The sequence below is a fragment of the Malus domestica genome, chromosome 08 (genome assembly GCF_042453785.1).
Source record: "Malus domestica chromosome 08, GDT2T_hap1".
In the NCBI taxonomy this organism is placed as follows: Eukaryota; Viridiplantae; Streptophyta; class Magnoliopsida; order Rosales; family Rosaceae; genus Malus; species Malus domestica.
Genome location: NC_091668.1, coordinates 10,563,290 through 10,577,433, shown reverse-complemented (window position 1 = coordinate 10,577,433; position 14,144 = coordinate 10,563,290). Strand labels below are relative to the sequence as shown.

General features: G+C 36.8%; 2 protein-coding genes across 2 annotated transcripts; both read left to right on the top strand.

Moving 5' to 3' along the window:
• Positions 1-220: 220 nt before the first annotated feature.
• Positions 221-1,713, top strand: LOC139198023 (uncharacterized). Its single transcript, XM_070826258.1, has 2 exons — positions 221-1,383; positions 1,458-1,713. The coding sequence occupies exons 1-2, from the start codon at positions 221-223 to the stop codon at positions 1,711-1,713; spliced, it is 1,419 nt and encodes a 472-aa protein (XP_070682359.1).
• A 7,922-nt stretch (positions 1,714-9,635) lies between these two features.
• LOC103410753 (uncharacterized) lies at positions 9,636-12,251 on the top strand. Its single transcript, XM_070826823.1, has 4 exons — positions 9,636-9,835; positions 9,963-10,001; positions 10,986-11,075; positions 11,648-12,251. The coding sequence occupies exons 1-4, from the start codon at positions 9,655-9,657 to the stop codon at positions 11,968-11,970; spliced, it is 633 nt and encodes a 210-aa protein (XP_070682924.1). The 5' UTR covers positions 9,636-9,654; the 3' UTR covers positions 11,971-12,251.
• The last annotated feature ends 1,893 nt before the right edge of the window (positions 12,252-14,144 follow it).

Below are 14,144 nucleotides of genomic sequence, written 5' to 3'. Positions count from 1 at the left end.
GAACAATAATATAATATTATAATAATAATACCCATCCATTCCCCATAGTCCATCTGACGACTTTTGCTTTTCTGTTTTAACTTTTTCTGTTATTATAATATTATTATATTTTGTATATTATAATATATTATTGTGTAGTGGTATGAATATTTAGATTATAATAACTTTGTCTTTACAGTGGATTAACTATTACTCTTTATATGTTTGTTGATTTAGGAAAATGAATCACCCTAATAATCATGCGAATGATATTGCTAATCCGGATGATAATGCTAATTCGGATGATAATGCTAATCCGGATGAGATTGTTGAAAATTATCATACTCCGTTGTGGAAGTATGTCAAAAAGCTCGAAAAAGTGGGAAAAAGAGGAGGAGGGAATGCTGAATTTAAATGCAATTATTGTCAGAAAACTTACAAAGGATCATACTCTAGGGTCAAGTTTCATTTGTTAAAAATGGCTGGAAACGGGGTCGCGCCTTGCAGCAAGGTTACTGATGAAAATCTTGTAGAAATGAAAAAGTTAATTCGAGAGTGTGAATATAAGCTGAAGAGTTCTGCTCCTAAGAATGTTTCTTTGCCCAATACTGGTTCTTTCTGTTATGATCTACCCGAAGTGAATCTTGATCCAAAGAAGAGAAAGGGAACAAGTGGGCCTCTTAGTAAAGCTTTTAACAAGGAAGCTCGAGATCAGTGTGATGCTGAAGTTGCAAGGATGTTTTATACATGTGGCTTATCATTTAACCTTGCAAGAAATCCGCACTATCGAAACTCATATGTTCGAGCTTCTACACTTCCAGGGTATGTTCCACCAGGTTACAATGCACTACGGACTACTCTTTTGCAACAAGAGAAGAGTCACATTGAGCAATGCCTCCAACCAATCAAGCGCACATGGAGCACTAAAGGTGTAAGTTTGTGCAGTGATGGGTGGACAGATGCACAAAGGAGACCACTTATTAATATTATGGCAACTTGTGAAAGCGGGCCAATGTTCTTGAGGGCAATTAATTGTGAAGGTGAATATAAAGACAAGCATTGTATTGCCAACTTCCTTACAGAAGCTATTAAAGAAATTGGTCATGAAAATGTTGTTCAAGTGATCACTGACAATGCTCCTGTCTGTAGAGCTGCTGGGTTACTTATTGAGGCCCACTATCCCCATATCTTTTGGACATCCTGTGTTGTTCACACTCTTAATCTTGCTTTGAAGAGTATATGCTCTCCGAAACAAACAGATGTTTCGTACGATGACTGCAATTGGATTTCAACTATTGCTAGTGATGTTTGGTCCATAAAAAATTTTATTATGAACCATAGCATGAGATTGTCTATGTTTAATGAACATTGCAAACTAAAGTTGCTCTCCATTGCCGAAACAAGGTTTGTTTTCTCCACTTTTTTTCCTTTTTTTTTCTTATTCAATTATGAGCTATCCTAATTTTAAAATTTTTTAGATTTGCTTCCACACTTGTGATGCTTAGAAGATTTAAGGAAGTAAAGGAAAGTTTACAACAAATGGTGATTAGCCCGAATTGGGCTTTGTACAAAGAAGATGATTTGGTTAAAGCAATGACGGTGAAGCAAAAAATATTGGATGAGTACTTTTGGGAGAAGATTGATTATATTCTTTTCTTTACAGCTCCAATATATGAGGCTATTAGAATGGCTGACACAGATAAGCCTTGTCTTCACTTGGTGTATGAGTGGTGAGATGTTATGATTGAAAAGGTGAAAGCTGCTATCTACAGGAATGAGCGCAAGGCATTACATGAAAAAAGCAGCTTTTTTGATGCGGTGTATCGCATTTTATTAGAGCGATGGACTAAAAGTAGCACACCACTTCATTGTTTGGCGCATTCATTAAATCCAAGGTAATGATTTTGCTAATATCCTTATAAACTCTTCCAAATTAATCTTTAGCTTTATGATTATATTTTTAAAGTGCTATTTCTTTTATTTTAGGTATTATAGTTCAGAATGGCTCCAAGAAGACCCTAGTCGGGTTGCTCCACACCGAGATGTTGAGCTTACAACTAAAAGGAAAAAGTGTTTTGAGAGATACTTTTCCAATGAGGAAATTAGAAGAAGTATCAATGTGGAGTATGCCTCTTTCTCTATGTGCTTGAATGACTTTGGAGCTATTGATTCTATGAATGATAGGTTTCATTTGGAACCAGTAATGTGGTGGATTGTCCATGGAGCTTCTACACCTAGTCTCCAATCCATAGCGTTGAAGCTACTTGGACAACCTTGTTCCTCCTCTTGTTGTGAAAGAAATTGGAGCACTTACAGTTTTATTCACTCACTAAGAAGGAACAAGATTACACCACAAAGAGCCGAGGATTTGGTATTTGTGCATAATAATCTTCGTCTTTTATCAAGAAATAGCTCAACCTACAAAGAAGGTGTTACTCAATTGTGGGATGTTGGAGGAGATGGCTTTGAAAACTTGGGTGAAGAAAGTGTTGGGATGCTTGATATTGCTAACCTTTCACTTGATGAACCGTCATTGGAGACTACTTTGATTAATGGAGGAGACATCATGAACGTGGAAGTTGAATGAGACTTTTTTTTTTAATTTCGTTTGGATGTTCTTTTTACTTTTTCAAGTTTTAAGACTAATTGCTTGTTGGATGGACTATCTTTCTAGCTGTTTAGAGTTTATTGAAATAAATTTGAACTTGAGTAATAAATTTGAATGCTTATTTTATAATGTTTTAGATATATTTATTTATATTTATTTATTTATTTATACATATTTTTAATTGCCGTATCCCTGACGTATCGTGTCCTCATTTTTTGAAATTTGACGTATCCCCGTGTCGTATCGTGTCGTATCCCCGTATCCGTGTCGGTGTCCATGCATCATAGGTGATTTCCATTTGTTCCAAACAGAAAAGGATTGAAAAAAACAGTCACAGATCTCCTTCTTTGTTTTTGCCGTTCTGGGTTTTGTGCTCTGCATGCAAGGGGTAATAAAACCAGAGCTTTTTGGTTTGAGAAAGTGCAAGTCCCTAAATTTCCTCCACGTTTGAGCGTTCGCAACGACACGATGCGCTTACATGGACAGAAAAACCACCATTAAAGATGGGTACAAAACTTATGTCGGGGGTGCATCTCGGAAACTCGACTACACGCAATCATGAGAGAAGGACACCCATCACTGCCCCTTCCATATATCGAACTTCTGCAAAGGTATGTGAATCCGTGGATATCTGTTTGATTGGGAAGACCATTTACATGGTACTGATATCTGTTTGATTTGGATTAATTCTTGACTTCCAGGTTTGCTTTGGATTGTTGTTACGGTTCTCCCAATCGTCCATGCAGTTGGAGCACTCCGCTTTCGAAATTAGTGGTGGTTCCAATCACCTTTTTTTTTTTTTTTTTTTTCTTTCTTTCACTGGATCAAACAGTTTAACGTTCATATATAGTGGATAGGGATGTCTTTGTTTCTTGCAGTTGCAGATTTATGAAGAAGGACGAGAACGTGCATATGGTGCCTGCAGCTAATCGTCTGGTAAAAAAAATAACTGAATAAAAAAACTGTATTTCAAGAAGAAAAAATATCAAAATAAAAGGTAAATACGTGCTGAAAAAGACGTACGAAGAATAAACGCAAACCAGTTGACAGTTTTCTCTGTAGGATCCTCACGATCTGGACTGAGTTTAGTGGGAGGTTCAACAGTAACTACTCACACCCCACTAATATTTAGAGATGAATAATCGGAAGGAAATCAATTTTCGTTTTCAGCAGATTAGTGTGTGATTTCCATTTGTTCCGAACAGAAAAGGATTGAAAAAAACAGTCACAGATCTCCTTCTTTGTTTTTGCCGTTCTGGGTTTTGTGCTATGCATGCAAGGGGTAAAAAGACCAGAGCTTTTTTGTTTGAGAAAGTGCACGTCCCTAAATTTCCTCCACGTTTGAGAGTTCGCAACAACACGATGCGCTTACGTGGACAGAAAAACCACCATTCTTCTATCAAAGATGGGTACAAAACTTATGTCGGGGGTGCGTCTCGGAAACTCGACTACACGCAATCATGAGAGAAGGACACCCATCACTGCCCCTTCCATATATCGAACTTCTGCAAAGGTATGTGAATCCGTGGATATCTGTTTGATTGGGAAGATCATTTACATGGTACTGATATCTGTTTGATTTGGATTAATTCTTGACTTCCAGGTTTGCTTTGGATTGTTGTTTCGGTTCTCCCAATCGTCCATGCAGTTGGAGCACTCCGCTTTCAAAATTAGTGGTGGTTCCAATCACCTTTTTTTTTGGTTTTTTCTTTCTTTCACTGGATCAAACAGTTTAACGTTCATATATAGTGAATAGGTATGTCTTTGTTTCTTGCAGTTGCAGATTTATGAAGAAGGACGAGAACGTGCATATGGTGCCTGCAGCTAATCGTCTTTATATGATGCAAGTTAACATGTAGACTTTATGTTATGTTAACTTATATGATGCAAGTTAACATAACATTGTGTAAAAAAAAAAAATTTGGTGCCCGCTAATCGTCTTTGTAAAATTTAGTTTAGTAGTTTGATCTATTTGTCCCCTTTCTCCTTTGTAGAGAATATCTAACAAAAGTTATTTGAAGCTGCATCATCTCTTATCACGTAATACAATGGAGAAGCTACAAGTGATGCATTTTACATTGGATATGAGGCATCAACAAATTAATGCTGGATAGAGACATGGAGGTATGGGTAATATGGTTTGAACTTTCTATTGTTTAGATTTTGGTAACAAAAGCAAATTTAAACAGCTCCACATGGCAACAAAATGCAAAGTAAGGGGGTTTTACATTTGATTGAGCTTCTGAATTCACTATAATTAGATATGAATATTTTTTTCTTCCTTTTTGCCAATGTATGTACATTTTAATTACTGCATACTATTCTCATTCAAACACACTGCATACTATACTCATTCAAACACACTACATACTATACTCATTCATACACTCCCTTGCAGCTATGGAAACAAGTATTAATGTTGTGGCGGCATTAAATTGATATAGTAGTTCAGGTGGAATGGAAAAGTGTAAGATACATGTCAAGAAAAATAGTAGACATTATACTCTGAAGCCACAAACCCTATCAACTCGATTTTTTGTCTTGCTGCTTATCGTGCGGGTACAGTTGGTTTCCTCCCTCCATTTTGGTATTGACTTCATTTTTCTCTGCAAATATATGTAGTTGATTTTGGGTGAAAATGACTCTCTTTTGTTTAACATTGTGTAATTGTAGTAAGAAAGTACTCTCTTTTTTTTCTTCTTTCATTAGATTTCATCATCAAAATCATTCAACTTTCCTGGATCAATTTGACAGCATCACAGTTATGCTCTTAAATTCTTTTTTTTTTTTTTTTTTGATACTTTGCATTACCTCTTGTTTATAAACTGAAAGTTTCAATGTGTGAAGGTTTGGGCTTATGTCAAAGAGGGCATCATGGCTTGGACTTATGCTTTAAGAAGACTCATGACTCATCTATAATAAAAAAATCATAGTTCATGTTTTAATTGATTTCCTTTTCCATGATTTCAAATGAACTTGATCTCACATATATTGAGTTTTGTACTTTCTATCTGTAATGCATAAAGCTGTTGCAGAAGTCCATATAACGAAAATTGTGAAATAGGTAGGTAAATGGGTTTGGAAAATAAAAAAAAGCTTCAGCAGCCATCTGAGTTTGTGATTGGTCTGCAACTTTTTCAATTACATTATTATGTGGTAAGCTAGCAAAGAAGAAGAACTATAATTGTGTGGACAAATTGGTTTAATGCAAGTGATAGTACCAATTTGTGGTACTGTATCATAGTATAATATCTATTATTTGTGATGAAGTGATTTTTCAATTGCAGATGTGATAGAGTGAGTGGTACTGTATGTGATCACATATCTTTGTAGACTGTTTAATGACTAAAATTGTTCATTGTAGTTTGAATTTGTCATAATCAAAATCAAGTTCATTGTTACCTAGTGCGTGTTCTGTCAATGCTTTGGATGATCGTGTTTGTGGATGGTATGACTCAATCCCCTTCTTGGCTTTGTAACGTGGATGTTGAATGTAGGTACTTTTAGTTTTATATGCAAACAAAATCTAACCTTATATTTGCTTTTGTTTGTTTTGGGATTAATAGAGCTGAGTCGATTTGGATTAAATTTGGGTTGAACAGATTGTGTAGTTGCGAATCTTGATCTGATGGATAGGATTGAATGAAAAAATCGTGGAGCATGAGAACCATGGAAGCATTGTAAAACCGCTCTGATGGATAGGATTGTGTTGTTGAGATTATGGCAGAACCGGTGCCCCCTGCCTTGTCCAATATTGGAACAATCCAACAAGGAATACAGTGCAAAGATTAAAGAGCGTAAGTTGTTAACCATTGCCGATCTTAATTTTGCCTTCCCCCATCTCATCTCTCTCCTTTTTAGTGTCTAACTGTGTAACTTTCAAACCTTTTGTAGTAATTTTTCAGTTCTAAGGGTAATTCTCCAGTTAATTGCTTAAATCTTTTAATTTTTGCAAGCATTTTTTCTTTCAAGCATTCTAATTTTTCTTATGACATAGTTTCTAATTATTGTTAAAATGCGATCCATGACTCCAGCCGTGATAACGTTTTCATAGTGTCTAATTTTATTCATGTGTATTTTTTTTTTCATTTGTTTTTCTTTTTCATGTGCATAAGCAAATGTACATGCAAAGGCATGGTATGTGCTTTTTTTTCTTCTTTGATTTACTTTTATTTTTATTGAGATTTGGTCAATATTAAATTGTAATTGATATTCTAAACTTTACTCCTTATGTGGTTTTCATAACCCAACATGTGAAGGGTTAATTCTATTTTTAGGTTGAAGGAAAATACGGTGTATGAGTGCTTTCAATTCTATTCTCATCTCTAAAGTGAAACTACAACTATAATTGAAATTCTTCTCGAATTGGTTGTATACTACAACACTTGCCTTCTCTATTATATTTAGTGCTCATATCAATAAAATGGACACACACCATAATTTATAAAATAATCACTTAAGAAACATAAGAATATCTAAAACAATACATTTTTGGAACGCGTAACGCCCGTGATGCAAAAATGCCTCTTGCACGCACGTTAGTGCGTGCGGAGAGGCTAGTATATAGATAATTGCTTTTGCCTTTTTCTATTATGTTGGCAGTGGCACACGTATCGCCAACAGTTGGGTATCTGGTGACATCTAGAAACTCCATTGAGTCTTACGTACGGTTTTTTGACCGTTGGGAGCTACTAACGAAAAGGCGGTGTTAGCGATCTATCAAGCGAATCAAGTATCGAAAGGAGTCAGTAACATTTGCTCAGATTATGGGACTGTAGCTTTTGAAGGTCATCCTTTGGCCAAATTGCGTGGCAAATATTACATTCAAAGAGTTGTTTTCCAAGAAGAATCATTTGTTGCTTACCTGATTCAAATGGCAGAAGTCGACTGTGGACGAACTCGTGTTCGATTTTCGAGCGAGCGTAGACTCAAGTATCTATCATTGCGAATTGGCTATGAAGCGTACAAGATTTATGTTGCAAGATGTTCGGTAACTTTTTTACAAAATTTTGATTGTTCTCAATGAATGAAGCTCTTGCTACAAGTTACCCGAGCATGTTGACCATCCACTTCCACTTCCAATTTGATGCTAGGGTGAAAGGGATTGCTAGCAGAGCATTGATCGCTTATGCTCCAAATTCATGTAATATTGTTCCTTCTGTTGCTGTTGAAGTTAAAAGTTTAAGATGAACTTAGTTTGTTGCTATAGTCTAAATTGAATTAAAGGGGTTATGGCCCTGTGAAGTTCTTGTTTCAGTTCTTCAATGCCAATGTTTGTTACGGATGGTAGTATTAAAAGTGGAACCTATGTTGATTACTTGAAGTTCTTGTTACGAAGTGAATTTCTTGTTTCAATTCTTCAATGCCAATGCTTGTTGCTTCCTATGTTGATTACTTGAATTTCTTGTTCCTTTCGTTACATATGATTTGCTGTGTATCCATGTTCATTGTACAAGACCATGAAAATGTCCGACAATCTCTTGAGTCCCATGGATGAAGAAACAACTCTCACATTGCCAGCGTTTCATATTCTCTGTTGGAGTTCATGAAAGGTAGGCAGCTAACAGTAACAGCCTTGCTTGACTAACTCTATGAGATTATGATACATTGTACATTGATTTGTCATAGCATCCCCCTCCATCCCAAGCACGAGATTGGCAAAACATTCGAGGAGAAAAACTAATCAAGCATTGGACTTGGCATAATCACGGTAGTAGTAGTAGTAGTAGTAGTAGTAGTTGTTGTAGATTTGCCATACAGGAATCAATCAATGTTAGAGAGAAATGATGCCAATGCCAGTCATCGTGAAACTACCTCCAAGATTAATGCTTCTGAGTGCAAACTCGGGGCCTTCGCCTTTGCTAGTCATTCGCATATGGATGCCCCGTCAAGCATGCATTCCTATGGCTTTAATTCACAACACTTTCAGTTGGATGCATGATTTCCAGGAGGCCAATGAAGAACCAGTGGAGTGAGTAAAACTAAACAATCATGATGGATGCCTCCTAATGAACACCTAAAATTCTTCATTGAAATATGCAGCATTCATGGGCAATGTGCAATCATCATGTTTGACGTTACCGCTAGGTCGACATACAAGAATGTCCCTACATGGCACCGTGATCTCCACCGTTGAGTTGGCTAAATTATTTTTGTGTCAAGTCTAATGTTTTTTTTTTTTTTTTTTTTTTTTACATTAGTTGGTGATGGTTTGGTATATTTGATTCCTCACGTTAGTATTTCAGTGTGTGCTAGAACATCCCTATTGTTTTCTGTTGCCAACAAGGTTGATGTGAAGAACAGGCAGGTTAAAGCCAAGCAGGTTACCTTCCACATAAAGAAGAATCTGCAGTACTATGAGATAATAGCAAAGAGCAACTACAACTCTGAGAAACCCTTCCTCTACTTGGCGAGGAAGGGTGGGTGGAACTAAATGTGGAGGGAGCCATAAGGACAACGGATGAGAGAGGAGGTGAAACTCTATTCTTCTCGGATTAAGAAGAGCTCAAAATTGTGAGGGATTGAGTTGCTTCCTTACAACTCCCATCAGAATTCAAATTTTATGGTTCTTTGAGATTAACTAAATAAGAAAATTCACAAATTCTTAAAAATAAAATTCAATCATTTATATTCCGTCACTTTTGAATTCCTTAGTAACCATAAATCTCTTTATCTAAACACGGTGTAGAGGAAAGTTGACCAATTTGAGAAAGTTTTGTTTCATAAATGATGAACATGAAACGGCAGCTTTCGTCCTTTCTTCTCAATTTGGTTCAAGGGAACATTGATTCAACAACCTGAAATATTTGAGCAGTGATCTTCCTATTGGACAAGTTCATCCGTAGGTATAAATCATGATAAGTTAAATTGCACCAGTTGAAGCGTAAAGTAGTAAACATTGAAATTAACGGCAAGGAGTGCTCAAAATTATGGGCAAAGTCTCTAATTAGATGTTAAAATTGACGAATAAGTTAAATTGGTGCAATTTAAAAGTCACGTGGTATAATATGCAAAAATTGAAACTTGGGGGTCGTTTTACAAATCACCCCTGAACCTTGCGCTATAAAATGGCATTCAACCCAAGAAAAAAAAATTGTAAGTCAGAAATTGCCGAACCCCAATATAGTTCGGTCGCGCGAGCTAAAGTTCCCTCTCCCACAGCCTCCAGTTACGATGCCGGAGCAAGATCCATGGAGTGGCGTCCGTTGAAAGAGATCGAGGTGAACGTCCAGATGCAGAACCCTAATGGTATGATTTGTGATTATCTAGAACTTTTCCAATTTTTATAGTTGTTAATTTACGCTCTAACACCCTAATGCCGAACCCTAACTCGATTTCTGTCGCTCTCCTGTCTATCTCCTCTGTTCTCTCTCAGACGAAGCCATGTTCGACGAAGCAACCATGGTCGATGATGGTATGCTTTTGATTCTCCATTTGGCTAATTTTCAATTCAGTATTATAATCTTTGGTTAGATATGTTATTGTGTTATAGAAACCACGCTAACAAAGGGTATGGGGTGTACGACGATGTGTGTGAGAAAATCAGTTATCGATCAAGGTTTGGTTTTGTTGGGGTTTTGCTAAAATAATCAGATAATTAGAATTAGATGCCTCATTTTAGATTTTTCTAAATTAAACATATGTTACTTTTCAATTTTAGATTTTTCTAAATTAAACATATTTAAACTTTTGATCAAACATTCTTCTACTAATTTTTAATTAAAAATTATGATTTTTATTTTATTTAATTAACCAACTAGTTCAGAAAATAATATCACAAATATTCTAAAATCACCACAAACTTCCTATCTTATCTTATCATAATTCGTTCAAAATGAATTTTTCTTATTCAAATAATTTGTTGTTTCAAATTCTAAAAACACATAAAGATCATATTAACATACAATTATGAAATATAACATGCACATATATTAAATATAACGTACCAAACAGATATATTAAAACAACAAATGATTGGTACGTTATATTTAATATATGAAAAATTTATTTTGAACGAATTATGATAAGATAAGATAGGAAGTTTGTAGTGATTTTAGAATATTTGTGATATTATTTTCTGAACTAGTTGGTTAATTAAATACAATAAAAATCATAATTTTTAATTAAAAATTAGTAGAAGAATGTTTGATCAAAAGTTTAAAAGTTATAGATGTTTGATTAAAAAAAATTCAAATTTGAGGCATCTATATCAAAATGCCCCTAAAATAATTAGCTAATATGCTTTTAAAGAGTCTCCTGGAGATTTTATATTTGAAAAGAGTTATTTAAATTTCTGAAACCCAGTGTTGGCTATCTCTCGCTTATAGCTATATGAATCACAATTACGCTTTGCCTCTCACCACCCCACCTCTTATATATCGCGCTCTCTCTCTCTCAGATGAAGTAATGGGCAAATCTAAAGCTACCCTCCAACCAAAACCAAGTTGGTTCGATGATGATGATGACTGCATTGGGCAGAATCGTAACGGTATGCTTTTGATTTTTGTTTTAGTATTAAATCCTCATTTTCTCCCTAATGAATATGAATATGAATGCATCTATGATCCTTAATACTTCTTTTTTTTAGTGTATTCGCACTACTTTTCTAGTGCTTCAGTAGTTAATGTGTAGTCCTGTTCTAGTGTATTTCTAGTGTATTCGCACTACTTTTGTATGCTTCAGTAGTTAATAGTTGATTAACTGAGTAGAATTTGCTGCAAAAGTGTCCGTCATTCTTGTAATTTTCTCTTAGCTTTCGGGTATGCCTGCACTTCCTTGGTTTTGCTTTTTCCATTAGGCTTTTCAAGTTAGGTGGCATGGCTTTGTAATCTCCTAACATGTTTCTAAGGGGTGTACTTGTAGCAAGAGCGTTTATGAGCCCAAGTGCTACTTAGAAAAGTTGTCCCCATAAGGGCCCGATGTTTTACAACTCTATTTACTTTAGACATGTAGTCATGTTTTTGTAGCAAGAAAAAGTCTTATGGGCCTTGAGATGATATGTTACTAATTGTTATTAGTAGTCTTATTTTGTATTCTAACAATGAAACTTTAAACAAGCAGATGAAGAGGAAGGTATACAAAAGGCGATTGGAGACCCAATGGCTCGACTCCAACTGCAAAAAAAGCGTAATTACTGTGAAGTTTGTTGTGAGGAAGTTGAGGACCACAAGAGTTGCAATTGCCCGTATTTTGTTTTGGTACCAAAGGGCGCTCGTGTTGGCGAACACTGTGATATAGTTTGCACAGAATGTGGTGAGCAAGTTTCCAAGCACGAAGGTGAGCTTAATGTGCACTATGAAGGACGTGCTATTTTGAAGTACTGTCATAGGTGTCGGGATTACCGTAGCCACTGGACTGAAGAATGCGAGTCCATGCCAAAATAGTGAAAATGTCATTGAAGAATGCGAGTCCATGCCAAAATAGTGAAAATGTCTGGACCTTGTCTTGGTGAGTAACTTAGTGGTAAGTTTGTTGGGAAGATTGAGGTGCTGCTGGATGAAGATGATTGGTTCTTGTAGTCGAGGGAAGATCGAGTCCCGGTAGTTGTTACGTGACAAGTCTTGTAAGCGTATCATTTTGGGTGTAATGAATCTAATGATATTGTTATTTGCAGGAGATGGTTCTGTTGTATATATAAAGAAGGGTTACCCTACCTTGTTTACTTGTTTCATTGCCCTTATCATTGCTTATGAATTTTTGTGCAAGTAAATTAAATGGTTGGTATGATGACATTATGTTGCTCTCAAACTCATTTACTAATTAATCTAATCATGACTCTTTAGATTTTGTGGCATTTGTTGGCAACCCATGGGTAAATCGGTTGTGTCATACAAGTTTTGCCTGTTTCATTAGAGCGACAAACCCTTTTTATGAGACAATTGAGTAGGCAACATTTTACGTCAGCATTTATCGTGCGATTTCAACTCCGCCGTGTAAGTTTATCTTACATTGCCGGTCCCAAGCCCGGATAAAGGAGGAGGGGGAGGGCGTCAGGTAGTCGACAGCCGGCACTCCATGATCACGTCGAATCCTTATGAAAATGAATCCAGAACGAAATCGCGCTAAAGCTAGGGCGTCACCCGTAAGTGGCGCGCTGTGTGGCCTGAGCACAGTGATAAGTGAGCAAGGGTCGCTGCATCTCCATCGGCACCCGGATACAGTGTTAAATGAGCAAGGGGGCTATAGAAACTTCTTTTCGAACGACTCCACTCAAAGTTGTTTGGGAGCATATGCTCCTATCAACTTTACACGGGACACACAAAAGAAGTACTTTGATCCTATTAGACGGGGAAGGGTGAAGAAGCTAGGACAGAAGGGTAGAGTTCAAGAGAGCAAAATGCGTTTAGGAACGTGGAATATAGGAACCTTGACGGGAAAATCTATGGAAGTAGTAGAAGTTATGGTGAGGAGAAGGATAAATATTATGTGCCTACAAGAAACTAAGTGGGTTGGTCGTAAGGCAAAGGATCTAGAAAACTCAGGGTTTAAACTATGGTATTCGGGCACAAATAGAACGAGAAACGGTGTTGGCATCATCGTGGACAAGACCTTGACACAAGATGTTGTAGATGTCAAGAGGGTAGGAGATAGAATCATGGCAATCAAGATTGTAATAGGACAAGAACTTATCAATGTGATTAGTGCGTACGCACCTCAAGTAGGGTTGGATACGAGTTCGAAGGAGAAATTTTGGGAAGACCTTAGAGACTTGGTGCAAGGAATTGCTCAGACGGAGAAGTTATTTATAGGAGGAGATTTAAATGGACACGTGGGCAGGGAGACAGGCAACTATGGAGGTTTTCATGGTGGCCATGGTTTTGGGGAGAGAAACGAGGATGGGGAAGCTATCTTGGATTTTGCAATGGCATATGATCTCTTCTTAGCCAACACCTTCTTTAAGAAGAGAGAAGAACATGTGATCACCTACAAGAGTGGGTCGTCAAAAACACAAATAGATTTTCTTCTAATGAGGAAAGGGGATCGTATAACTTGTAAGGATTGCAAAGTTATACCAGGAGAGAGCGTGACTAATCAACATCGCTTGTTGGTGATGGATGTACATATCAAAATAGTGAGAAAAAAGAACAAGACTTGGAACTGCCCAAGGACTAGATGGTGGAATCTAAAAGAAGAAAAACAAGCCATTTTCAAAGAGAAAGTAATCACCCAGTGTGTGTGGGATAGAGAGGGGGAAGCTAACCAAATGTGGGATTCCATGGCTAGTTGTATCCGAAAAGTAGCAAAAGAGGTATTAGGAGAGTCCAAGGGCTTTGCCCCACACCAAAAGGAATCTTGGTGGTGGAATGAGGAGGTACAAGCAAAGGTGAAGGCTAAGAAGGAATGTTGTAAAGCCTTATACAAGGATATGACCGATGAAAATGGTGAAAGGTATAGAAAAACGAAGCAAGAGGCGAAGAAAGCTGTGAGAGAAGCTAAGTTAGCGGCTTATGACGATATGTATAAGCGACTAGATACCAAAGAAGGAGAGTTGGATATCTATAAACTAGCTAGAGCAAGGGAAAAGAAGACAAATGACCTAAACCAAGTGAGGTGCATC

Excerpts from the sequence above, each read along its gene's own strand:
- LOC139198023 (XM_070826258.1), top strand. The coding sequence starts at position 221 with ATGAATCACCCTAATAATCATGCGAATGATATTGCTAATCCGGATGAT. Across the intron at positions 1,384-1,457 it reads CTCTCCATTGCCGAAACAAG|ATTTGCTTCCACACTTGTGA; the intron begins GTTTGTTTTCTC and ends AAAATTTTTTAG.
- LOC103410753 (XM_070826823.1), top strand. The coding sequence starts at position 9,655 with ATGGCATTCAACCCAAGAAAAAAAAATTGTAAGTCAGAAATTGCCGAA. Across the intron at positions 9,836-9,962 it reads CCAGATGCAGAACCCTAATG|ACGAAGCCATGTTCGACGAA; the intron begins GTATGATTTGTG and ends GTTCTCTCTCAG. Across the intron at positions 11,076-11,647 it reads CATTGGGCAGAATCGTAACG|ATGAAGAGGAAGGTATACAA; the intron begins GTATGCTTTTGA and ends TTAAACAAGCAG.